Source organism: Melozone crissalis, unplaced genomic scaffold (assembly GCF_028551555.1).
Source record: "Melozone crissalis strain CALT ecotype California unplaced genomic scaffold, PUWL_Pcris_2 ptg000006l_1, whole genome shotgun sequence".
Lineage (NCBI taxonomy): Eukaryota > Metazoa > Chordata > Aves > Passeriformes > Passerellidae > Melozone > Melozone crissalis.
The window spans coordinates 17,951,032-17,978,282 of NW_026535784.1; the positions used below are offsets into that span (position 1 = coordinate 17,951,032).

A 27,251-nucleotide genomic window follows, 5' to 3' on the forward strand; every position below is an offset into this window, starting at 1 on the left:
ATATGATGAAACTGTTGGCTGGAAGCTGCAGCCCGTATCCCTGATTATTGCTTTCGAGTCTTTTGACACTGGTGATGAACAAGCTGATGCCTCTGAACAAGCAGAGGTGTTCTATCAGATCCAGTACACCTGAGTAATTAAGAATGGATTTTGGGTTGATGACAGATTTGGCAGCTGCAGCTGTGAAATTATGACATTTAAAATTGTCAGTGAAAAGAAAGATAATAATGGAACCAACTGGAGTTCAGGAGAGCCGACTTCAGCTTGCTCAGGAAGCTGGTAGGAGTGATCCCATAAGAGGCTGATCTGAGGGAGAGTGACACAGGAAGACTGGCATAACCTTTGCTGCAGGAAGATTATGGCAGAAACAGATTATCTTGGAAGCTGTTTGAGGCCATATAAGATCAAGGAGGTGATTAGAAATAGTCAGCTTGAAGTTTCACAGGTAAATTTTGGCTGACTAACTTGCTTGCCTCAGGTGGTGAGATATCTGGCTCAGTGGCTGAGGGCAGTGCAGGGAATGTTCTTTTCCTTGATTTTTGATGTTGTCTCCCGTAGTGTTTCTTGAAGTCAAGTTAGAAAGCAATGAAGTCTGCTGGATAGGTGGAGAACAGACTGGACAGAAAGACCGCTGCCTAGTAACTTTTAAGTTCAGTTGGTGGCCATTTACTACTGGTCTTCTTCAGCAGATGCACATTGTGACCAAGGCTGGTGCTTCTAATCTTTGTGTCTTTCTGCAGACATCTGCCTAGATTTATGGCTGTGTAGCTTTCTGTCAGGGAGTTTGTGGACTTCCTGGTTGATTTATCAGTATCCATCCAGCCACATGCAACTATAATTAACATTGGTTCATCTGAGATCCCATGCTTGCTCTTCTTCCCTTACTGCTGTTGGCAGCCACCCAGCTTCCTTTATATGAGCCATTCTAATGCTTTGAATTTTGCTTTCTGATTCACTGTACATCTTGCAGGTGTCCTCAGTCCTTTGCTTTGCAGTGGCCTTACATTACATTTTAGTCCTTATACACAGTGACAGGACCTAGTGTATTTTGCTGAGCTTATTTTGGTTGTTTGGTATGATTTTAAAAATTGTTTTGTTTAAATGCAGAGGAAGGTGTACATAATGCATCTGATTGTTTGTGCCATGCTACATAGAAAGCCATCCTGACTCACTTCTGTCATTGACTTTATGTAGTTATCATTATCTGGACTTGTATAGGTTCATAGCTACTTTACACATCTTGGATCTGTTAGGGACACCTATTTTGTGAGGCAGAAAGGGATGACAAGAAAGACCATAAAGACCAGAACACGCTTTCTCTGGTTCCTGTCCACAAGCAGCCTTTAAGCCTTTAATTGAGAATGAGGTGGTTGAAGATGACAATTGCCCATAGTTGTCCATTAGGTAGGTAATAAAACTCCAGAAAAAAAGGAAATGGGAAGAGAATGCACTCCTTTAACAAAGGATTATTGCTTCCTCATGGAAAAAACCAAACAAACCAAAATATCTCTCTCTAACTCTTGGTTTAGGGCTAAGATTTTTTTTGATCCTGTTTTAGTCAGGACTGCAACATAGGTATGAGAAGTCTTACATGGGCAAAAGTGGGAAGTATTTCTCTGTTGAATGTATGTCTTAAGAGGCATAAATGCCAGAACTCAGGCTGGATTCCATGCTTAGACTCCTTTGATGCCTGACATTTAAAACTATTATTGGTTCCATATCAGGTGAGCTGTGATGGCCGGTAATTTTATTGCAAATCAAAAGAAATCTTTCTGTTCCGTGCAAACCTCTGTTTATCCAGCTGCTGCACGTGTTGGATGATGACTAGTGCAAAAGAATGAACTAGTGAAAGATGCAAGGTTTTCTTTGCAGCCTTCAAATAGCAGAGCATTCAGTCTGTCAGCTTCAGAATCTGAGAGATGAGGCCAAGGGTCCTTGTGTGAGCTGGATTGTAGAGCTTTGCAACAAAGACTTTTGATTGTCCAACTACATTGGCCTGCTTGGTCAAGAATTTTTTGATCTAGTCAATCATCTTCATTTAAAAAAGAGGCTGTGATTCTCCGTTCCTCTCTACTATGAATAAGCACCAAAACATGTGGAATCAGAGGGAGTTGGTGCCTACTCTAACCTGTTTTGATAAAACATAAAAGTGATTTCACACTATTTTGTGTAAACTGATCCACAACTGATCAGTTAATGATTTCATATACAACTCATCCACAATGATGTCATATACATATTTTTGTTTGTTAAAAAATGGGACATAAAATGCATTGAAGGTATGTCAGCTTCATCAGCTGTTCTACTGCCATTTGCCTGAAGCACAGCTTTATTTTTTGTGACTAGTAAAGCGTTTGAGGTTCATTATTTATGCGCACCATTTCTTTTACCTAAAGCCTAAAATCAACTTTTAGAGTTGCCTGTAACAGAATTTGTCTGAACCACCTGTTCTAAGAAACATAGATGTCTAAGATCTGGCAATCCAGCCTATGTTTGCACATCATCTTTCAAGAAACACTTTTGTCCTTCATGAAGCAAAACTGATGCAGAATTGAGGATTTCTTTGGTAGCTCATATTTACTTTTCTAAATATCTAAAGTACGTGTTCTAGACATGGGCTATCCACTTGGCATTTCAGAGCAACTCTAGGAAATGTGTGCTTATTTTGGACATTTTTTTCTTAGAATTACAAGCACTATATACGGAAATAATTTAGGAGGCTATGTGTTTGTATGTAGGAGTTGCTCTCAAAGGACTTACAAAGAATTAACCAATTGCCTAATTTAGCTTGCAGGTTTTAGGGCTTAATGAATTTCTTGCAGTTGTTAGGGCTTATTGAATACTTCAGATTTCTGTGTGCAAATTCTGCTGTGGTTCAAACAAGATCTACCAATATTAACTTCTAATGAACATTCTAATATGAGCGTTACATTCATAAGACGTCTTTAAATTTATATTTAATATTTCTACATAACTTGCATTGCAGTAGTTAAAAGCAATAGAGTGAATTTGAAGGTAAGCACTTAAAAGCTGGTATTAGTATTTAGTCTACCTCTCTGGTCTTACTTCTAAGAAGAAGCATAAATTGTGATCTTTACTTAGAGAATCATCGGCTCTCTTTTTTTAGCAGTCTTTTTTTCTTTCAATGTATAGATACATAGAGCTAGGGCAGCTGGTCACTATTGATCTTTATTTGGTGAGCATATTCACTCCAGGATTATTGCACAGTATCTAAACATGTTGCTGAAAACAGCTTTGTTAATTTATTGTTTTAAGTTTTCATGATTGTCTTTTTTATTATATTTCAGTACCCCATAGCAGTTATGTGAGTTCAGATAGGAGAAAAATAGCTGCTTGCCTTGTATTGGTCCTATTCTTATCTAACCTGTTAGACCTTCCTCTGAAGCAGAGTTGACTGTGCTTCACAACCTAAAGTGCAAGTGTATCTTCATTCTCTTTATAATTTCAGGCCTGAGAGACTACCAACAAAAGCCAGTGTGTTGCAGTTTAGAGTTTGTGTAAGTAGACAGAAGAGCACTGCACAAATTCATGGGTCTACAATATTTGTGAGAGGAAAGTTATTGTATATGAATGTGGCCAAAATCTTGGCTGTTGTCAGCACTGGGATAGTTTTTGTGAAGAGACCTCATTATGCAAGACTAGAGAGGATAAAAACTCAACATATATTTTAAACAAATATCAGTGACTGCATCTACAACTGTGCCTATTCCAGTGTCAGTGTTGTCCTTTGACTTCAAACTCTCCTCGTTCCATTGTTAAACAATCGTGTAGTCTACAGACTCAAAAACAGGAGATTGAATAAGTTAAGAGTGGAAACAATTTATCTGGTTAAGCTAGCAGTTAGCCCTGCCTTGGGAATCTTTTGATAAAGAATGAAAAAAAAAAAAAGGAGAAAAAATCCAGAACTCATGAGTGTATGCATAATTATTACAATGTAATGTATTCCATGTAGGAAGATGTGTTGTCTTGGCCCTAGGCTCATTGGAGATTTAACATGGATTGTAATGGGAAACTAGAAATAGGCCATCCCTGAAATATAATTGAAAATATACTGCTACTAAAGACTTCATTTATATGTAAAAAATCGATTACACACCAGTTTCCAATTCTGAATATAAATTCCATTTTTTTCTGAAATTATATTTCAAGGGCATTTTCTTTTCAGTTTATCTTGCTGGTGGATACCAACGCCTTCATTTCCTGACTCTTCATACAGCAAGACTTTTCAGCAGCCAGTGAACTGGCTTTTGAATTGTTGGGACGTGAAGTTGTCTTTGTCTTTTATGTTTACTAGTAGTCAGCATGAATTGTAAAGAGCAGTATTTATTGCCTTGCAACTGTGGTTTTGTCTATTAATAGGCTGGTGTTCATATGTGTGGTTGACAATTTGTTTCCCTAGTAGGCAAGGCTACTTCCTGAGGTGATGATCCAACTTACTTTTAGTGTGGGCAAGAAAGACCTGTCTGAAGCTCTGTCCAGGAAAGCTGTTTGGAAGACTTGCTTCTTAAGAGGTTAATGATCTGGAATTTCACACATAATGCAAAATAATATGCTTTGTGCATTCTTTGTAAATCTTTTCACTGATCACAAAAAGTTTTTGTTTGGTGTGCTATAGTGGTCCATAAACTAAACATACCCTGTTCTTTTAATTGGATGGAGAGTAACACTGCTAATTGGAGAAAACTGAAGTAGTTGGTGCTACATGCCAAATGACAGATTTTATACAGGAAGTATGCCTTGTCCTTTATATGCATCAACAGACTGGTAGTGTAAACATGTGATAGAAAATGAAGCTGATAATATTCAGAATCAATTCCATTATTTTACTGAGACTACTAGTTTTAGATTACATCCTTACCTGAGATATGTTTAGTGTTTATTTTGCAAGTTAAAGCAGGTGTAGACAATTGTCTTTGCCTGGGAGAACCATGCAACTGAGAGCGTGATGAGAAGGTTGGTGTTTCTTCAGCATTCCTCCAGCAGAACTGCCTGAATGCAGAAGAAAAGAGCAACACATTCCTCCCTCCACCCACAGTCTGTTTGGTGAAGGGAAGAGTTAGTCATTATTAAAAGGGCATCCACTTAGTGTGGGTTAGCACAGATTCTTGAGATCAAGACACTCGTCTTTCCCATGTTGTCAAGAGCAGCTTGCATTCGCTAGTAAGTTGCTATTAAGGATGATTAATTTCATAAATAAGGAGGGTCAGAAGGATGAAAACACACACACAGACACACAGAGCACAGCTTTAGTCTTTTTATACTGCTGCTGCTGATTCCTAGGTAAACATCTCTGCATCCTGGTAAAGTCCTCTAATCCTTTTAGTGTTGCTCTGTAGTGTGAAAAGTAGGTTGAAGGTGCCAGAGTACATTTTACAACCCTGCCTTCTAAATGAAACACTTTGGAGAATCTGGGGTGTGCCTAGCCATGCTGAGATACTGCTGGACAATTTGAAATTTAGAAATCTTTTGTACTGCCCCTCAAGTAATAGAACAAAACCAAATACTAATTGTGGAAAATTGTTTGCAAAATATGCAGTCTAACCTAATAGTTTGACAAGAGGGTGAAAAGATATTTCTTTTTGGCTTGGCATTGGAAAGTTCTCTGTGACTTCCATGGTCTGCAGCTGAATGCTTGGTGGGCCTCTGTGAAGGAGCCCTGTCTGTTTTATCAGATAGCCATCTTCATGAATTTGGGAAAGTTAGCACTAAATGAATGGGAGTGAAGTAAATGCTGGTTTGGCTTCAGGTAGTATTTAGGGTGTCATAACTAAGTGAAAAAATATTGGTGAGGAAAAAATTATATAAAAATTTTAAATGTATTGTTTAAGATGGATAGAATAGGACTGAGAACACTTGAATGAATATAAATTATTTTATCTTCAAGGCAGAGGAATTAGTTATCTTTCTGGATGAAAAAAATAATATTTTCATGAATGTAGGAAATGAAAATGTAGATACTTGTCTTTGTGTGCTTGGATTTTGTCTGACATGGAATAAACAGAATGCATTAGCAAACATTTTCTGAAGAGTGAGTAAAAGAGAAAAGTGCATAGGTTTGTTTGTTAGGTTGTTGAGGCTTTTTTAATAATCTACTTTGGACCAAGGTTGTCGTGTGAAAAACATGGATCTCTGATGTATTTGACTGCTAAACAGATATTCTTTCATTTTCTCTTGTACTGTATGGAACAATTCTGCTCTGCTACTGTTCTTTCCCTGGGACAAATAGCAGGTCCTTCTGATATACATGGTAAACACTTCATATCTCCCAAAGCTAATTATAATTGCTTTAGTAAATTGCCAGTTATGGGCTTGAATAGAGGGGTAAAGCAGCCACCAGAACTTTTTGCAGAGTTCATTGATCGTCAAAGAAATGGAGGGAGAAATAAGAATTGCATGAGATACGAAAAGAGCAACTTGGCCTTTTTTTTTTTCTGTTCCCCCCGCCCCCATATTTTTGTTTGTCACTTGCAGTTAAACTGGCTGAGTATATTCAGGTATATAGAACTGTTCTCCTTTACCACCAGAGTTTGCAGTACAAGGTTTTTATGACTCCAGTTGGAAACACAGACTAGCTAAACTCAACTTCTAAAGGTGTATAAGGGATAGGCAGAAATGGACAACAACTTGTATGTACCTCAGTTTTTAAAATCTGCTTTGAGAAGGACCATTTCAGATGACATTCCTGAACAAGTAGGTTTTAAACTCCATTTAACTCCAGACCAGAGCTTTTGGGGAAACCCCCCCCCACACTCCTGTGTGAGCTCTGGATGGCTGCTCCTGTGTCCTTGGCATGGCAGGGCTGGATGGGGAAGGAGCGGAGGAGCTTCTCTGGGCACACAGGTACAGAGGCACATCCTTGTGGCTGGTGGGAGAGCAGGAGCTGCTGCACAGCCCCAGCACTCCCATGACAATGCCTTTATGTCAGTCTTTCACTTGCACTGGAGTTCCTGTCCTTTCATTAGCTGTGGAGCCTGAAGACGGGTTTTGTCCTTTTGCCTACAGACCCTGGCCTGTACTGTGTGAGGGGGATGATGTTTCTTTCCTAGGCCGGATCAAGTGCCTTTTACTGTTCCTTGTCTTGCTGTCAGTTTAAAGCAGTCTCTTCCAGGCTCTCAAGGCTGCTTTTCTTCATTGGCCATCAGTAAGTTGTGAGCAGTCCTGGTGTGTCTGTGGTGAGCCTGTGCCCGCATTTTGGGGTCTCTGCTGTGTCCCTGTTGGTAACCGGCCCCACAGGCCCGAGCCAGGGCACTGCCAAGGCAGCACGAGGCACAGCCAGCACCAGACAGGCGGCCTCTTTACTAGTGATGGCAGCATGATTTTCAGGTCCCATGAGGAAATTCAGGGGTGTGCTAGTCCTCTGGATCTCCTAAATGTTCATACCATACTGTTTGGGGGGTTTTTTACTTGTTGGTTTTGGTATTGGTTAGTTAGTATTATATTTTTTGATTTTTTTAAAACCTGTTAAGTCCTGTGTTATTCAAATGGACTTCCACAGATGATGCATTCTGCTGTATCACACATTCATTTGTAGTGTTTCAAAGCTCAAGGAGGTTTGAGAGCATTTTTTCTTGCTATAGTTGAAATGTGTGGGTTTTGATCCAGTGCCTTAGTGGCCTTGGCATTTTGCTGGCAGCCCTCTATGTCTTACACTTGGTTTAGATGGCTGCTAGTTTTTAATTCACACACACAGCAGACAAAATTATTCATTACATAACAGTAATTTTTTATAAAAAAATGCTCATTTAGTTCAGTATGAAATTTCTGAGTAGAATAGAAGCCAGTTCTTAGCAGTCAGTAATAAATCCATATCTAATGCTGATACAGAAAGAGGCTGTTTATTGGTTTCCCTGTCATTGAACAAGCAAGGACTCATGGGCTTCAGTGGTCTGTGCTTGCTGTGCATCCTTGTGTGGTCTCCTTCAAAGACAGAGTAAAGTAATTTTAGGCTATTCTGCATCAGTGTAACTGCTTGTGTGAGGGTTTTAGGTTGATAAAACAAACTGTCAATATATGTCAGAGCTAATTCCTCGAGAGTACGGAAGCTTAGAGCATAATTACAGAAAAAGTTGCTTATTTCTTTATATTTAGAATTGTTATGTTTGGAGTGCTGTTCTTTGGATTTAGTAAGGGAAGAATGACCACTGCTGTTGAGGGGTGTTCTTGGCAATGGTTAATGTAGAAATATTTGAATATTTTTGAATTTGATTTTAAACAAACTTAAAATATTTTGAATTTGAGATGTTTGATTCAACTTTGAGACAGAAATTATTTGACCTCTAAGGGCCTTTCCAAACATAAGGGAGTTCTTCCAGTAGAGCCTCTAAATGACACAAGTGGCTCTCTGGGAATAATGCAAGATAAAGCAGTATTGCCGTGATAGTGTAGGAGGAAACACATTAATGTTCTTTTTAACTCCTTGGAAGAGCATTTGCTTCAAAAGGTAATGTGCAGATTGCCATTACATCTCTTGGTTCCAGCTAAATGCATTTTGTGTCACAGTTTAACCATAGTATTCTCTCTATTTAGACCCACTAGGATAAATAAGATGCTGTAATCAGCTGTGACTTGATCTAAGAATCTATTGAATTGAATTCTGTATAGTTTTCTAAAAGACTGAAAAGTGCTATTGCAGAAAGTGAGAATTATTCTGAGAGGAGAGAGGAAGAAAAATGTGAGGGAAAAAAGCTGCTTACTGGTGTCTCTGATCTGAGAAGTAGAGAAAAGCTTATCTCCAGAGAGAATAACTGAGGCGGCAGATGCAAATTGTATTTCATGAAATGTATTTAATGCTCTTTGCATTCTTGTTTTTTAGCTGCACAACTAGTAATAGCCTCAGGAGCTGAGAGTAGTTTGTTTTGAATAATAAATTAATTTCTTAAAATATAATAATCACTGTATCCTATGTAGGGGAAGAAATTTTAACTTTTAACTGTAAAGAAAGCTTTCTGTTTGTTTTTGTAGTTTTAGGGAAGTTTCAAATAAATACTCAATTTTCAGAAATGGCTTACTTTTAATTAATAACACATTTGAGGAGATTTAGATTTGTTTTTATTAGAACTATTAGTCCAAGGTTCCTACATTCCTTTCTTTGTGTGTCCTGCATAGTCTCACAGATTTGAACAGGTTTTTTGTTGTCAAGTTTGCCTCCATCTCTAATATGTAAGTGCTTATACCTGCAAATTGGGTGGCCTGATTTATCCAAAGTAACTGTACTACATGAGAGACTGGTCCATAAAAAGAATTTGATTTAAAAAGCTGATGAGAGGTGTGTTGTTTTTTAAAAAAATACGCTGATTAAACAGCTAACCTCAAATATATTTAAAATAAAAAAGACTAAAAAAGATGTCCTCATGCAAAGAGAGATTGAAAATCCTGGCCAAGAAGCTGGGTTTGTGTAATGCAGTGGATATGTCGAGATTTTTGTCTAACTGAGCAGCTTGTGGCTGAGATGCAAACTGGACTTGGATACCTGTGTCTGAGGCATCATAACTCCAGAAGAACTTGTTTTGGCTGTAATGTTTGCCCTCCTTCTGCTGAGTTCCACTTTTCTCTAGGACTCCTTAACAACCCCACAGTCAGGCTGGCAGTGGCTGCAAAGTCCTTTCAGCATTTGGTGGTGGCCCTGGGAAGGGCAGCGCTGGTGGGAGCTGGCGTGGCAGGGGCTCAGGAAGGCCTCCAGCAGTGCCCTGGGTGGTGCTGGGCTGGTCCAGCAGTGGCTGAGGGACCTGCTGGAATGTGGGCTTGGGCTTAGAGTGTAACGGGGAATTGCATTTCCTGACTTCTGAATCTGAAAACTGTTTTTATCTCATCCCTGGGTCACATGAGTAACAAGGAGGATGACCTCTCCAGAGCACGTGTGTATTTGGTGTGGCTCTGTGCAGCTCAGAAGTTGCACAGTTGGATGTTTCTAAACCTTTTGTTTCAGAAAAGAGTTCATTTTTGCCCTCCGTCTCAATAGCAAAAGAACTGAATTTTGAGCCCAGTGGGAAATATGGCAAGTGTTTTAATTGCAGGAAGCAGTGTTTTGATCTGAATTACACAGATATATGTGTTTAACAAGGCTGACCTTTGGCTGAGTTTTGTTTCTGGGCTTTTTTCTGAAGAAGAGTTAGATATTTAAAACCTATTACCTCCTTTTAAAAAATAAATTAAACTCTTACAGAGAATTTTGAGATGAAGCTTTGGCATCTGTTCATTGAATCAAATGAATATTAAAAAATTCCTAGCTAAACCACAAATGGTTACATGTGAAACACTAGAAAGAAAAGCAGCTGAAATGTTTCCAAACACATTTTTAAAATTTAAGTGTGTTTTTATTTTGCAGCTTCCTTCAAAAATCGTCAGTACAGGTTATGTTCAAAACCAGATCTTCAGACTTTATAAATTTTCTGCTTGGCTTTTAATGATTTAGTGAATATAAAAATAGAATTAAACATTCTTAATTTACTTAACACAGCTTAGATGTGGCAGCCACTGATACTGGTGAGGCCGAAGTTTCTGATTGGAGTCAGCTGCCCTCTGTGGTACATCAGGGCCTGTTTAGTCACACACAGTTTGTTTGTCAGCAGCGTAACCTCGGGGCTCTGCTAACACGTACAGATACTCTGCAGACAGAAATCTTGGAATGGGCCTGGCAAACCATCACCCTTTCGCTTTCCACTTCCTCTCCTTTCTCACACCCTCAGCCTTCATGCTGGGAGGCTCTGCCAATATTTCTCAGCCCTCTCCTACTCTCTGGGGTTGCAGTCAGCCTAAGATCTGGCAGGTTTACTGTGGATGTTTCTTTTTTCCAAGCTAATTGCAAACAGCCTCATTAATATCTTGTTTGGTGATTATGTCACATTGCTGGGTTTTTTAAATTTTGTAAGGTACTGGTTCAGAGTCCTTTTTTAGGAGCTGATCCTCCAGCATAAGGTGACTTTGAGCAAAGATTCAGGTTGTGTTTTGTTCCTGAGAATCCGGAAATAGTTCTGACTTCTAAAGTATGGGAAAAAATTATTTTAGTGGTATTTGTTTATTCTAATTCTGCAGTCAGCACACACCTTGTTTTGTTTACTAACTATCATCTGAGGACTGCAGATGTTTGTTTTGATTGTGAGACATGTAAGTGTTGGTCCCTGGGAGGCTGCTCTGTGAATTTGCAAACTGATAAAACCTGTTAAATGTGTTAGCTGTAGAGATCAGCTTGTCTGCTAAATTGTTAGCTGTATTTAGCTGATGAATGAATGCAAATCAACAATATGAAGACTTAAAAGCCTTTTATATACATAGATATAAAAATGATTGTTGGTAGACTTTTGTGCATAAGACCATCCAGAAATTGTGCAAGATATAACAATGACTTGGAGAAAAGCAGCTGTTTATAATAAAATGGATATAATCAGGAAAACCTTTGTTTCACTTTTCCCATCTGGTCCCTTCTGTTACTACAAGGGGAAGGAACAAAGGGGTTTGTTTATTTTAGGGCATTTGAAAGAAGCAGCAAGTCTCAACCTTCTTGCCCTGTGTGGGAGTTATTAGCTGCAGAGCTAGCACCTTCTCTAACCCTGATACAGAAATGGTCTGCAAATAGCTGAACTGGCCAAGGCACAGTAGTTCCCTGTTGAGAATTGAATAACTTAGTTTTCACTAATCTTAATAGAAGTTGGGATAGTTGTTATTACCTTGGGATCAAATACCACATACCTAACTCAAAATTAACAACTAACCAGAATGGAAGCTTGAGGGACATCTATCTAGACATTAGCTTTCTCTCCTGAGTGGAAATACTTCTTTTCTATTCTTAGCATAGAAAACTGGATAACTAGAGGGAATGCATTTGTGACTATAATAGCAAGAGTGAAATGACTGAAAATGGTATGAGAGTGGCAAAGCGAATCAGAGCTCTTTGAAGAGGGTCATGGCAATGTTGGTAAAGGGATCATGAGTTAGCATTAGGGATAGATTGGAACAAGCTTTGTATTTTCAGTTTTGGTTTTATCTCCTCCACACAGTATTGTGACAGCTCATCTAAATGTATCAGTTTGGATTTCTGGTCTTTTCTGTTTACTGGGGTTTTTTTTTCCTCTTTATACACATGGGGTTTATTTCATAAGAAGAAATCACAAGGTAATGGGTGCTGTGTGATCATGTGGGTCACTGACTTTCCCTGGACAAGTCTGACATTGCCTTTTATCTTAGTAAGCCCCCCTGCACAGCTTTGCAAAGGTTGTCTTGCAAAGTGTTACAGAAGACACAAATGGCAGTTTTGTGCACCTAGGTGTAGTGGCCTGCTTCTACACACAAAGTCTGCAAAAGACATCACTGTCTGTTGATGATGTAGCAAGGGAGAGTGTATTTGTTATTTAATTTGCCTGTCTGATTTTACAGAGCCATTCCACCTTCCACTACTATCTGAAGCACAAAAGAAAACCACTAAAATGAGAAAAAAACCAAGATTCTTTAATCTGATGCTTGTCTCTAGAGAATCCTGCTTCAGCTGTTCTAATAAGTTGCCAAAATGGGTCTTGTTGAATGGAAATAAGCTGGAGAGGGAGTGGGACAAAATGGCATAACTGAATCATGGAGAGAATGTGCTTTTGTTCAGACCTAGGTAGAGGGGTGCTGAACAGTGTTCAAAACCTGGCTTCAAATGTCTCAGTGTTCATTTGAATTTGCTGTCTGGTTTAAATTGTAAACTCTGCTATGTAAAGACAAAGTTTTAAAGCAGCATATCTGGTCTTTACCCAGTAACCAAAGACCGCAAAGTAATTTAACTTTTATTAGTCTTGGAAAAAATTTGAATACTTGCTGGCTTGTGGTTTGGATGTGAAACATAAAAAAATAGTGTTATTTTTTCTGATGTCCAATCTGTTTTTTTCGTATTAGTAGACATCCTATTTTGTTCCATTATATAATGATTCTTCAGACAGTAAGATAGAATTAGCTCTTGAGACATAGTTTATTTAACTTGATAATTTTGTACTAATGCAAATGCCTTTGCATTATGTGGTGTCAGCTCATCAAGATAAAAATAAAATCACTCGAGTAAGTGATGTGAGGCCTCTTCTTATGCTGCTAGAGTTTGTATGAATGTGGGATTTCTAACTCTTGGAGACAGCAGCTGTGCTTTTCTGTAGGAGTTAACTTATATCAAACAGACTTAATGTGTAGCTCCTAACGCATAAAGTACTTTCTGCCTGCAACTTAATTTTTATCCTCATGGGTCTTCTCTTGTTTTTGCCCAAGTCAAAACTTTAAGAAACCAGAGAAATTCATCCGACTTCATCTGAAAGTGAAATGCACAAAAGTTATGGGATGCTATACTATGCAATTAAGGCATCGAGCACTGGTTGCCCTTCTCTTCCTTCTGCTCCCTTGCCTCAAACACCAAGTGTTGAGGCAGCAGGAAAATTAACTTTCTTTTAACTTAAAAATGTCCTGTTTTAGTGCTGAGTGGTAAAAATCAGTGGTGTTTTGAAAGGTAGAGAATGGTAGTAGGAAGAAGGTAGTATAAAAAAGTATCATTTCAAGCTAACTGGGAGAAATTTTCTAAGAGTTTTTTAAGATGTGGAGTCAGAGTGAAGATTTTGCGAAACACTACAAAAGTACTGGACTTAAAATTGTTCAGCCAACTTTGCAGGGATGGTAAAAACAGATGGTTGGAGAATGTGCTGATAGTGTGCTGTTTTGGCTAAAATGAGACAGCTCATACTCAGATACCTGGTGCCTCTCATCATGTACAAAACCAGCAATGGTGGGCTTGATACCATAAGAAAATTTAGCTTTACAACAGATTAACTGGCATAGTTAAATCATGTGGTGGTCGCAAATGTCTCAGCAGATCTGTCTTGGCATAATAACACTGAGTTTCCAGCAGCCTCTCCAACTCCATATAAACTTTTTCATATTCTGCTGAGCCCCTAGTCAGGGAATGAAAAATAAGCAAACAGTCAGAAACTGGATTGACTGCTAAGGTGAAACTGTCCAAATATCAGGGATGTGTCAATGATGCTTTCATAGCAAATAAACCTGTGTCCGTTTCTTTTTTTGTTTTTCCTTTTCTTTTCCCCCTCTCATGGGAAGTCTTAAACACTTGCCCTTAATTCCAGATGACAGGTTGTTATCAAGCAGCTGTTCCTGGTGGCTTGCTGTAGGTGACTGCTTCTTCCAGCCCAAGCTGGGTAGTATTTAGCATGAGAAGTTTAGAATTTGCACTTAATAAAGTCAGCTGATTGCAAGAGACACTTTTAATTTTAGCCAGAGAAAGAAGCTTTGGGTTCTTCCTGAGCTTTGCCTTTTAAAACATCACAGGGGTTATCTCAGGTTTTAATATGGTTTTGGTGCACTTGCTGACAGACAGGATTGAAAAACTGTTTGAGCATGTGAGTTCAACAACAAAGCTCCTGCTGTCATGCAGATATGTTGTCACATTAGAAAACAACAGAGGAGAAATGCAATTCCTATAAGTGAATGCCTTCTCAAAAGACTGTTGTGGTTGATACACAGAATATCTGGATTATTTAAATAAATTGTAGGGTCTCTTTAATATTTTTCCCCCTTCTTTGTGTATAATTTTGCTTGTAGATTAGGCAGGTATTCTTGTTCTGACAGTTCTGGTTCATTTTCCAATTTGTATGACAGCAGTATCCTTCCATGGTTTCACATACAATATTAATGATGAAGGCTACATAACATTGTCAGTACTATATGGTTTAAAAAAGAAACAGAGAAATTGATGATATTTGTTTGCCTTTAATTTAATCTATTTGAATAATATGTGAAATTTGAAAACAACCTATTTAGGAAAGTAACTTAATGAAAATGTTTCCCTTTTTAATATATTCATATCAGTAATTAATGATGAGTTTCAAGAGCTGTGGATTTTTTAAAATTTCAAATTAGGAAGAGGTTGCTGAGTGTACATGAGTGCAAAGAGGTACATGGAAAACCAATGTGCTGATAAAGGACTTACTCTCATTTTGACGTCTGAAAACTGTAAATTAACTAATTCTTAAAAGTGCTTTGCAATCCAACTCTGATGATAGTAGATATTCTTTTCAATGTCAATGTTGATTCCTGCCAGTGTTTCATGTTTAATATGGCATTTGAGTTGCCCTCTTGACATGGGTGAGATACTCTGGATTGGTAAGAAAGAGTGAAAATGTCTTTGGGACAGGTCTAATTCTGTCAGGGAAGTGGCTGACTGAAAAGATTTCTTGGAATTGTAGAAATGTAGAAGATGTTTTGAAACTTGCAGTTCTTATTGTTTAGATTGGAAATGTTAAGCATATTTTTAATAGTTTCCTTTTCTAGTATTAAAGCATTATAGTGAAATAATTGCATTCCTTTCAATCCATTTTAGACCTTACATGATATCCACTATGAGTAAAAATAAAAATTACAGTAGTTAGAATCATTGTCAGGGGTTTTTTTCCTCTTCAGGAATTTATTTTCTACAAGGCTAAATTGTTACATTTTATAGAAGGCAAATTTCTTTTATTGCTCTGAGTATATTTGAACAAGATGCTTAACCTAATTGTTCCTAGTATTTGTTTCACCCAACAATAAGGAGGGCAGAGAATGGGCACCAGTGCAGCTCATCGATCTGATAATGAGAGGTGCTCGTTCTGTGTCTTGCTTCCTGGTCAGGTCTATCATGTCTTCAGAGCTGGTGCTTCTGGAATTGTCGGGGCTGGTGTGTTGCATAATGGATGAGCCTGAGCTGATGGAGGCAGCAGGTGCTCCAGCAATAGAAAAGAACAGTGTTTATTATTGTTGTGTGCATCATCAATCCTCCTCCCTTTCTCCCTCTGCTTTCTGTGTCCTCCAAACAAAGGCTCCCTGAATCTGCAGCAGCAGGAGAGAAAAGAGCAACAGCTTACCCTGTGTAACATTGCTGGGTTTTGTCTCAGGGGCAGCCTTGTAAATGGGTCTTGATTTGATGCTCAGGATATGTGAATGGCATGTTTGTCATTGCAAGGGACAACAGTATTGATTTGTGAATTCCATTTAGCAGAAAACTCTTACTGGTTACTGATATTTGTTAACTGCCCTAATCCAGCTAGATCAAATGAATGAAAAATGGCTTTCAATCTAGTACTCAAAATGCACTGCAAGATCCCTAGCTCCTGTGGGAGCAATCTGTTGAAAGACAGGTCTAAACATTCTTTAACTGGGGAAAGTTGTAATTTTTGGGAGAAGGAGGAGGAGGACAGAGAAATAAATAGAGGTTCTTAGTTCTGCTTAAGATGCTGACGACTCTTGGAAGTGTCTTTTGAAGAGTAAGCTGTGGTTTAAAATCTTACAGAAATACTTCATTGTCTATTTATAGGCAGTCAAATCTACCAACACCTCATGTCCATGTGCTCTAAGACATCAGCTGATTCTAGATAGTCTGCAGTGTTTCTCTTGTCTAGAGTATTATTGGCAGTCACTATTCCCTTTTGCAGGGCTATTGCCTGTCCTTCAGGATGTGGGTCAAAGGAGCCATGGAGAAGTGTTGGGGAGAACAGAAAACCAATTTTTTCCAGTAGAGGCTGCAGTGGGATTTCTATCTGTGTGTAATGTCATGATAATTTACAGAGAAATAGTTGTTCTGTTTCACCATACCTTCCTATTTAGCTTCTGGTGGTTTGATTCACTTGTGGCAGCATTCTTTTTTGGCTATGTTGTGTTTTAATACCAGCTGGCAACCCCACTGCTGCTCACTCACTCCTCCCCTCCAGGAAGATCAGGGGAAGAGAATTGGACAGGTAAAAGTGAGAAAATTCAGGGGCTGAGATAAGAATAGTTTAATAATAGAAATAAAATAATCCTACATTGTAATGAATAGATAAAAAACAAAGAGTGGTAAATGAAACCTCAAAAAAGGCAAGTTTTGCAAGAAAAACCTACTTCTCACCAACCACCAGCCAATGCCCAGCCAGTACCTCAGCAGCAGCTTCCCCACCAACCTTCCCTCTGCTGCACATGATCCATATGGTATGGGATACTTATCCCTTGGGTCTGTTGGGATCAGCTGTCCTGACTGTGTGCCCTCCTAAATTCTTGTGAGTCTAGTTTTATCCATGCTTGGTAGCCAAATGTTGTTTAAAAACTGGCTTATCTGGAAAAGCATTCAGAGTGGGAACGTTTTTCTTTAACTCTGTCTCTACAGAGGCAGGGACAAAGTAGATCTACTTCCAAAGAGTTATTAATAAAGATCTCAAAAGTATATGACTGAATTAAGGTTAACCTCCTTTCTGTAGGAAAGTGGATCATTTTTTTTCAGTCTGTGATTTTTGAAATGCACTGATTTTCCTGTTTAGAACTACCTGCTGGTAATTCTGCAGTTTGTTTGCAAGTGGCTGCAAAACCATGGCACACAGCCCTGTTCCTGCTGCAGAATGTGCCAAGGGAGGACCCAGAGTACAGAAGAAACATCCAAGAAGTTCACATATTGTTCTCAAAAGCGTTGTGGTTTACCTCTTCCCCTTTTATTTGAAAGGAGCAAAGTTTTGCAGAGTTGTATTGATAGCAGATAGAATTATCTGTCAGCAGTGTTCGTATGACACATCTCTATTCCCCATGGACAGTTTCCTGCTTTGCTTGCTCTGGGCTTCCAGGCTTACTGTCTGGAAAATCAAGTCTTAAATGCCTTGCTGAGCTATACTTTTATATATATAGAGATATATATATTTAAATTGCACAGACTGTAAATGGGACATTTTACATGTGGACTTGCCTTGAAACAACTGGATGACATTAGATTTAAAAGCTTCAAGGTAGACTGGTGCCTACTGATGCTCATCATTGGCATTTCAGAAGCTTCACTGAGACCTAAGACACTGAGTATCATCTATAAATGGATGGTTAAATTTATTAATGTTTTGCTCAAGCGAACACTTAATTTCTTCAGAAAAGGAAGCTGGTGTCTCCTACCAGACATTTTTCATTGCAAAATCTCAATAGCAGTGCTGAGCTTTGGTAGTCTCTCTGACAGTGGTTAATGACAGGCTGAAGTGCTTCTAGTGCTGGGCCCCTCAAACTTGGAGCATCTCGTATGTTTGTATTCCTGTCTCTGTGCAGCTTTAAATGTGTGCGGTTTTAAAATTGTCTGCCAAGATGCACATTCCTGGCAGAAAGCAACACACTGGTGTCAAAAACTGCTTGTCCAAGAAGTAGTGCAGTGATCTTGTAAAATATAAATGCAGTCATTAATGTAAAATAGGTTAAAGCAGTTTAAAGTGGAGATTAGCAAATCTAGATACTGCAGTGATCCTATCATCTCCTACAGAGCTGTTGATCTCTTCATTGCTCTGAGGGTGAGACAAGATGTTGAGCTGAATGAGGAGTCTGCTGCCTGTGTTGTGTTTTGCTCTGCCTCTGCCTCTACAGCTGTAACTGGCAGAGCTTTAAACACTTCTGATTCAGGACTGCCTGAACTTTCGAAAGTTGGAGGAGAGAAAATAGAGAGTTTTATTAACAGATGCTTCAGTTTCAACTTATAGATGATAGAGCATAGCATAAATCTTGGAGGAGCAGTGTTTCAAGAGCATGAGAAACCTTTTCTAGACTTAGAAAAAGGAGTCAGGGGATAAAAAAAATGTCTGTTTTAATTCTTTGCTCTGTTGGACAAGGCCAGAAACCCAATTTCCTGTTCTGCTGGAAAGTTGCTAATGTAATCAACCTGAGACAAAGGAAAAAATTCTCCTGTCCTTTGCTAAAAAACATCTTTGACTTGGTGATAAAATGTGAGGAAAATAGATTACTAGTGGGAGAGCTACTCTGTGTTCAGTAGCCAGAGTCTGAGTAATCTCCCTTCATCAGTACTTCATCAGCATCAAGAAGAATTAGTTAGGGAAAACAGAAGAGCTGAATCAAGAGTTTCTGCTTTTGAGACTAGTTCCCTGTATACTTTTCTTTCTGTATGTAACTGAAGAGGTAAAATAAAAGGTGGTGTGAATGTTTGTCTGTCCATGGAAAGCCCCAGGGGATCATACAAAAACAAAATCATGATATCTTTAATTAACCTTTCCTTTGTCAGTGAGCAGACTGCTTATTTAGCCTGGTTGGGTAAGAAAGTAAGACCTTGGGAAAGGGTGTTCATGCTAGTAATTACAAGGCATCTGCTCCTCTTCCCTTCAGAGGTGCAGGAGCTGCCATTGTGCACTGGTGCACCCCGAAGCAGGGTGGGTTGAGTAAGGCCAGACTCTCCAGACAGACAGGACTGGATTAAATGAGGGCCTTGGACTGAGGAGGTGTGTGCTTGTCTTCTGGTCTCTTGTACCTGTTGGCTTCACATCATATGTGCTCCTCTGGTCACTGCTCCTCTGACCATGGAATCTTGTTTTTACAGAAAAGAGCAAACAGCTAAAGAATGTGTTGTTATGCTAAGATGTACCTTCTTCCAAATCCAAGTTATTTTCCCAAAATAGTGCTTCATCTTCCTTCTCCCCACTCAAAAAGTAGGATGAACGCTTTACTAGTAAATCTGTGTCAAAGCCTACAATTCTCCCCTGCTTTAATTCCCATTAAAACAAAGAAAGGGATGATGGATTTCTAGAAATGTTTTTAAAGGATTTTTATATTTTTTTTTTTTTTAGCAATAAAAGAACCCTAAATTGAACAATTGATTAAAAACACACTAGGTTGGTCTGTCATATCTGCCATCTAGTACCTAATTTTGATAACACTGGAGATAAGAGTCTGGTTGCCCATAAAACAATGCAATCCCAATCTACTGACTGTCAGATACAGATTAGATGTAACAGATGACCTGATGCTAGGTGAAGCTTTCAGGGCATGTGCTGCAGCCAAGAGAAGTCTGACAGAAGTAGTTTTTAAGTTCCCTTCCTGCTCTTTGCTCTCTTTCTTTACAAAGTGTTCAACCTTGACTGAAATGTTTACTGCCCCGCCCCACCCCAAAGGGAAGGCTGCAATATCTGGCAATGCACCTGGAAATGTATACAAACAGCATTAGGGAAGAGAGATGAAAAGGCAGCTGATTTTACTCTATCATTAAATTTTAACACTCCCTAGCAGCTTGCCAGCCAAACAGGATTACACTACCAGATGTCCTGGCAGAAATGCACACGGCTCTGCAAGATCATAAATCCAAGCAACGTATGGCAACCCTGCATGTTTAATACTACTGTGAGCAATGCAGAATTTCAGTGTGGAAAGCTCTGGTGCTGAGCAGGATTTAGCAAAGACAAAATCTTCCCAGACTTAGCTTTAAAGCCTTAGGTAGGGTAATAGCTGCTGGTGTGTGCTACACTTTCAGTATTTCTTTTGTTTTGTCTCCTAAACAAAGTACTAACAGAGCCAGTTTGGTCTACACTTTAAATATAGGTGTCCATTCACAGAATTGTGTCTTCATTAATCTGTGCAAAGGATCAGAAAAAACCCCAGCTGTTGTGGTTTTTCCAGTTGCTGCTCTCTCCATGGAAAACAAAAGGCAGTGACTAGCATCCCTAAGTAAATAAATTGCTCCTTTAGCGAGGACTTAGAATTGAGCCCACCAAAGGGGAGTGTGTTTGTATCAGTGGATATAGTTTTTCCATGCTATATGTTGACTAAACTGTCAGCTGACCTGATTAGCAGTGTGGCAGAAGGGAATTTAAAGCAAATGGGGGAGAATATGCTATTTTATTCTATTGCTGCTAGAAAAAGTGAAATTTATATGAAATATTAAGAGTGAGTCAGTTTTTTGTCTCATCAAAGAATAATATGAAGATGAAAAGTCAGAGGAAAAGAGAAAAAGGGACTTCAGTACAGGTAGTTAACATTGCAAATGGCAGTTAAACTTACGTGACCGGGAAGTGGAAGACCTAAAAATAATAAGTGCTTTCTTTGCAGATTAATCTTGCTATCCAAGTGTGAAATCTACCATCATTCTCCCATATATTCTTTAAATTTTCAAGTTCTGTATCACAGAATTTCAGGTGATTTATTGCTGGCCACATTAGTCATTCTGAGCTCATGCTGGTTTTGTCCCTGACAGTAGAATTGCACACTAGAGATATTGTTTGCTCTTTTACTGATTTCAGTAGTAAATTACCTCAATAGTGTAAAGTCTTTTGGAAGGCTTTGAGCAGAGTGCTGATCATTCTGCTTTACTGGAAGACAGGTATGTTAGATCTGTGGTTGTTGCCCCTGGAAAACTCCATTAATTCAATATTCAAGTTTCTCTGAACTAAATCAACTACCTTCCTAGTATTTGTAATAAAGCCATTCAGGACTGATTTGCATTGCTATGATTTTAGCAATTTAAATGGCTGTGTGACATAAGAGAGAGGGAACTCATGCCTAGATGATGTGTTGTGTCCACTTTTGCAGACAGAGACATTGCGTGATCCATGGGTGGCTGAGCCAGGAGCCACTGAAGGGTCTCCAGGCTCCATGGCGCTGCCATAGCAATGCAGTGCAGTTCTGGGCTGCAAAGGTGAAGCTGGCTGTGACTGGACAGGGTTGCTTGGTTCAGAAATCCCTTGCTTATGTTATATGAAAATGGAATTTAACTTGTGTATACATCTTATTAGCTCACATGATAACTCAGAAACAGGGAAGTAGGAATTCATTACTCTAGAGGAGCCAAATCCTGATGTCCTAAAAGCTGTTTTGCTTCTTTTGGTGGTTTGTGTTCCCTGTTGCTTGTACAATCCAATGCTTTCTATATACATACCTGATTATTGCAGTTTAAGCCTTACTTTTATATCTTCCTAGTTAAGTAGCAGGACCTGATTTTTTCATTTAAGAAAAAAAATTATGTAGGGGAAAGTAATGGTAGCACAAAATGGAAAGGCAGCATACACACATACAAAGAAATGACCAGTTTATGAAATGCGTAGAAAATCTTCCTCTCTTTACTGTCATGCTTCATAAGCTCTCAAAAACACATAATGAGAAACAAAGACCTCTTTTTGCTGTGCCTCTAATTTTTTCACTGCATAACATGACATTTTCAGATGTGCACATAGAAAATGAAACTAAGTGTTTTCAATGAGTTATCCCTGATGACCAAGTGTTTATTCAACTACTTATATCTTGTTGGCCTAGATAACCTTCACCTGAGGCTAGCATCTGTTCGCTAATTTGTCACCTTTTCTTTTTCTTCCCCTAAGCTGTTTTGACACGAGAAGCTTTGCAAGCTCCATCTCAGGAAGCACCAGCAGCAATATAAAATGCAAGGAAAACAATGTAAAGTGAAGCTTTGGGAAAATAGAGTTGTACAATATGGCAATGGTTAGTGGCTGGATGACAGCCATCCTTGATGATATAAATTTCTGTAGCATGTGCAACTGCAAAGAACAAAAGAGTTAATCAGCAACAATGTAATATATATCAAGTGTTACTGTATGCAAATATGTATTGAAGTTGTTGTCATGAAAAATGTAAATTACTCATTTTAGGTTCATATTCTGTTGTTAAGTGACAGGGAAAATGAGAAATGCACCCAGCACTCAAATAATTGTCCTGGTTGTGATACTTGTAGCTTTTTACAGAGAGGAAAATGTAATCCAGATGATGAATAAAAATAGCACCTCCTCACATAAATGAAGCACATAGTAATAAATGTTTTGCTTCTGTTCTCTATTTTTAATTTCCAGTATGACAGGGAAATGCAGCTTTTTTCCCACTCAGCTTTATAGAACTTATTAAAGAAGTGAGAGGCTTTTCTAATAATTCGCAAAATATAGTTTGTGTTTTGTCTTGGAGGTACTTTGTTCTAACTTTGCTACCCCAGCACTGCAATAATTACAGTATGCTGCCGTTGCAGAGTGGATAGGGAACTCTTCCATCTATCCTGCTTCATCCTGCACTGCCTAAGTGTGCTGGTCTCTACCAGTGAGGTGGGAAGAGTGCAAGGTGGAGGATGGAGTTGTGTCTTCAAAGCATGCAAGAGGTGGCAGTCTGGAAGCCTGGCCTTGCAAAGAAAGGCCAGGTCTCAAAAGTTCTCTCAGTTAACATCTTGGGTTTTCATGTACTTTTCTTTTTTTTCTTTCCTGAAGAGAGCAGTCCAGAATAGCGTACCTTGCATCTTGTCATGACTGGTTTTGTGCAGGTGCAGTTCTGAACTCCAGTTCTCTGTACTATGAAAGCTGATGGGCTAAATATCTGTTCTTCCATTTTGCAGTTTACTGTACCTGGTTGCAAATGAACAATTTCTTTTTTTTCCAGTAAAGCTCAGTAGAAGCACTGCAAATGCTATCCTTTAGTCCTTGTTTTGTCAGTGTTTTATGAACTTCATCCAGCAAACTGGAGGCTTTTATTTCCTGAGATGGGAGATGAGCTAGTAAGAACTGACCACTGCTTATATCAATAACATGAACACAATTCTGTGATATGTGCAGATTTTTTGTGATATCATGGCAAATGCACACACTTTCATGATTACTGGAGTTTGGGTAAAGCATGCACTTTGCATTCTGGGATTCTTTGTGTGCAAATATGAGAGCCAGTCCTTTTGCTTGAAGTCCTTTAGTCTCTTCCTGCCGTGGATGTGCTGAACAGAGGTTATCTCAGAAATGTGCACCAGGTTGGCCTTTGGGCCTGCAGCAGTTTTTCGTGAGGGTATGGCCCAAAGTGGCCTCTGCAGAGAGGGAGGTGTATGTGTGTGCGTACGCCAAGCAACTGAGCTCTGGTTTCCTCTGGAAAAGGTGGATCCAGCTTCTTGCTTCTCTCAGTCCCATTCTGGGTTTATCTTTGTCATTTATAATGTCATCTTCGTGCTTATTTTTAGTTTCTAGCCTTTCTCTGTTGAACTGTTTTTACATTTTAATTGACTAAATCAGGAGACTTGTAGGTGATTAATATTTTCCCTCTGCAGCTGCATCATCTAGAACAGGCATAAACCTTGCCATGCCTCATTTACTTCCAGTTCCTTTTCAAACAGACGTGCACTGTTCCTGGACCTTCCTGTCTTTCCTCACCTCCTGTCAGTGTGTGTTGTACCTCTCACTGGATGAATTCGTGTGCCGGCTGTGCATCTGTATTTCATGATTTTATTTGTGCTGACAGAAGTAGTGTATGAAACCTTCCTACATCATCAGTAACAACAGTGATACTCATGTGACAGCTTTTGGCAGGCTGAGTCCTGAATTGTGGTAACACTTTCAGTACTGCTCCCTGATAAATGAGGGTCTTCAACAAATGCATAAGAAGATTGATCTCCATATCTGGGACATTTGGTCTTGAGGAGTGAAATAAGATTACTATAATTTTTCTTTAATTTTTTCACAGATGAAAAAAACTACTTGGAGTCAGGCAGTTATGAAGTAGCTCTTCCTGCTCCTTTGTGTACTATATCTTATGGATGAAACAAAAGTCAGTTTTGATATGCTCCACCTATAATTCATCCTGAATGCTAATGATTTTATTGTCATGATTTTCCCTTGTCCCAGCAGATCAAGATTAGAGATGTTTTACTATGTCTAGATATAGTTTAAATGGCTAAAGGTCATGTGCTACAAATTACATGTGGTTTCTTCAGAGATATGAGCGCAGCACAGTGCATTGTTCTTCTTTATGCATTTGTGTAAGATACAATTGTCCACTGATGCTGTTATGATACATTTTTCAGAGTATGGGAGAACTTCCTTCACATTGAGCAAAACAATATGTTTATAATTTAGTGAAGGATTACATTTTAGGCTTTGCATATGCATTTCAATTTAAAAAGTGTTGCTCTCTGTCCAAGACTGCCCAGCTACAACCAGCATTTCTGAAACTGAGGCATTTGTTAATCCTGTGGGACAGTTGCAACTTGTCAGTTTTTATAAATTGCTGTCTTTATGACAGGAAACTAGGAGGGGCAGAGTCTTGCATCTGAATATAACAGCAAGGAGAAAATAGGGACATAATGACAGATGTGTCCCCAAGTCACTGTTCTCTATGGTGGAAGCAACACCCAGAGCACGGCTCTGCTGAAAAACTGGATGAAAGCCATGAGAACTCTTTAAGCATCCGGTAAATATTTTGCCTGGGTAAAGAGAAGACCTCCTGCAGGACAATTAAAACAGTTTTTTTTATTTGTATTGTTTCTGTTCAGTGCTTTCTAAACACAGTAACTATTTTTATATCTTTTGTGATTGTAATAAAAAGTATTCTTTACTTTTAACTGAACATATCTGTTGAGAATGATATGAGGATGAATGGCAAGACATTGTCAACACAGTAGTGAGTCATACAGGGGGGTTCAGTCATGCTTGTAGCATCCAGCACCCTCAGGTGAGATTGGGATTCCTGGAAGGTTTCCAGGTGGTCCATCCCTAAGCAGCACAGAATGGCTTAAGAGCTTGTGAGGCAAAGTGTACCTCCTGGTCCAAGTGTACCAGGAGGTACAGCTTCCACTGAGTTTGTATTCTCTTCATGGTTGAATTGCTGATGTAAATTATCTTTTAATACAACCAGGAGTATTGAGGCATGTGTCTGGAGGGCTATAACTCACACCATTGCTTTCAATTGTCTTTGCTTATTCTATAAAGATGATAAGTTAAGGGCTAAAGTTCAAGGCTGGTACAAAATGTTTAATGTCGTGCAAAAAAAGCAATAAAAATACATAGTTTGTCTAAATGCAATAGTTTTAAAATTCAAAACACTATAAAATAAAACTTCTAAAATATTCTGAAGATTACATTGTTGTTTTTATTTTGTCAGTTTTGGTTTTTACTACTAGAAAACAGTCTGCAATTGCAGACTGCAATTGCATTGGCCAGAGCAAATACTTTGTCCTATATGTTAAATAGCTTGATGAAATGGGAAAGAGAAATAGACATTGCTTAGTCCTTTGCAAGGCCTGTAAAGCTCAAATATTCCTTATGCAGCAGATGCTCTAGCTGAGTATTATGAATTGCACTTGTAAAGCTCACTCTCTAATAGATGTCGCTCTTTTGTTTCCCTCTACTCTTTTGCAGCAAGTGACCGGCAGAAGTTTTGGTGAGAAAGATTTTCGTTCTGGATTAGAAAACGGCATTCTTCTGTGTGAGTAAGTAATGCTTACAGTTTTCAGCCTTGAAGACAATCTTGACTAAAGTAGAAAACAACCTTAGCTAGTATGTTCTATTGTTGATTTCCTTTTGAGAGTTTTGACATCGCACATAGTGGTATTTCACTGCAGTACAATTTCAGTGCCAAAGCTATTGTTATGGTGAGAGTTGAAATGTGGTTTAAAGAAAACAGGTTTTATGAAGTGCTTCCCTCACTCCATCCCTGGTTCTTAGCTGAGCTATGTAAAACAAAAAAATATTATGTTTGTTTTTTGGTTTCCTTTTATTTAATGTTGTTAACCACAGATTGGCAAACGGTGTTCCACACCTGCCTGTGGATGTCTCTGCCACAATGAGGCGTTTTGGACCAACTCCAAGTCTGAATGCTGTCAGGAGTTAGCCATGTGAATACCATCAATACACAGCTGCTTTAATAGTTTCTGGAAAGGTTAGGTATCCTCTAAATTTTGCCTAAAGGTGTGTTTCAATGACGTGTTTTGTAATTTTTGGATGAGAGACACGAGTTAGCTTTTGCACATTTCTCTCTGTAGTTCTAATGGCTAGTTTTTAGGAAGAGTCTTCCAAAACCTTGTTAAGGTTTACATGCCAAAGCTGGTGACTTCTAAGAGGAATTTGGAAATATACCCTAATGCCCTTAGCCCTGTGAAAATCAGGTTGTCAGGCATTTGGGAGAATCGGTTGATCTGAATCACCTGTATGGACCAATTTCTTTCCCCGGATATGCAGGATTGTCTCTGAAGTTGATAAAAGCTCTCTTTGCACACCAGAATGATGAAGCTTGTGCAAAACTGAATCCATACTTATGAAGGAGATCTCCTGAGATGTGTAGCTGGACAATTGCAGCTATTGGTAAAGTTTTATACTCTTCCAGGTACTTGAACTTGGAAGCTGTTTTCAGCAGTAGAGTTGAGTTAATACCCTGTAACTCAGCTCTAGGTAGCTTACCATAGATCTGAAACCTACTTGTGTAAATACTGTTATATGTCTCACTGGTGTCATTAATCAGAAAGCTTGAACTTTAGCTTTTAAAGGTGAAAAAATATAAAGGAAATGATGTGATCTATTTTGATTGCAGTTGCGTGTCTTTGCTGAGGAGTGGCTTTGGGAGGAGGGAAGTAGTTGTTATTGTTGATCACAAGTTGTGTAACTCAGAAGGAGCATACCCTCTTTGTATTTAAGGGTTGCTTCTCACACAAAATCTCTCTCCTCTGTGTGTTGAAGGGAAGTGATGTGTGCTGAATCACTTCTCAGCGCTCTTTG

The 27,251-nt window shown here is 38.8% G+C and overlaps 1 protein-coding gene across 4 annotated transcripts in view; it reads left to right on the plus strand.

Moving 5' to 3' along the window:
• Nucleotides 1-27,251, plus strand: part of LIMCH1 (LIM and calponin homology domains 1) — a 176,195-nt gene that overhangs the window by 42,623 nt on the left and 106,321 nt on the right. For all 4 annotated transcript variants that reach the window (XM_054294608.1, XM_054294605.1, XM_054294606.1 and 1 more), the window contains exon 2: nt 25,899-25,969. In XM_054294608.1, coding sequence (XP_054150583.1) covers nt 25,899-25,969 — 71 coding nt within the window. The remainder of the gene's footprint in view (nt 1-25,898; nt 25,970-27,251) is intronic.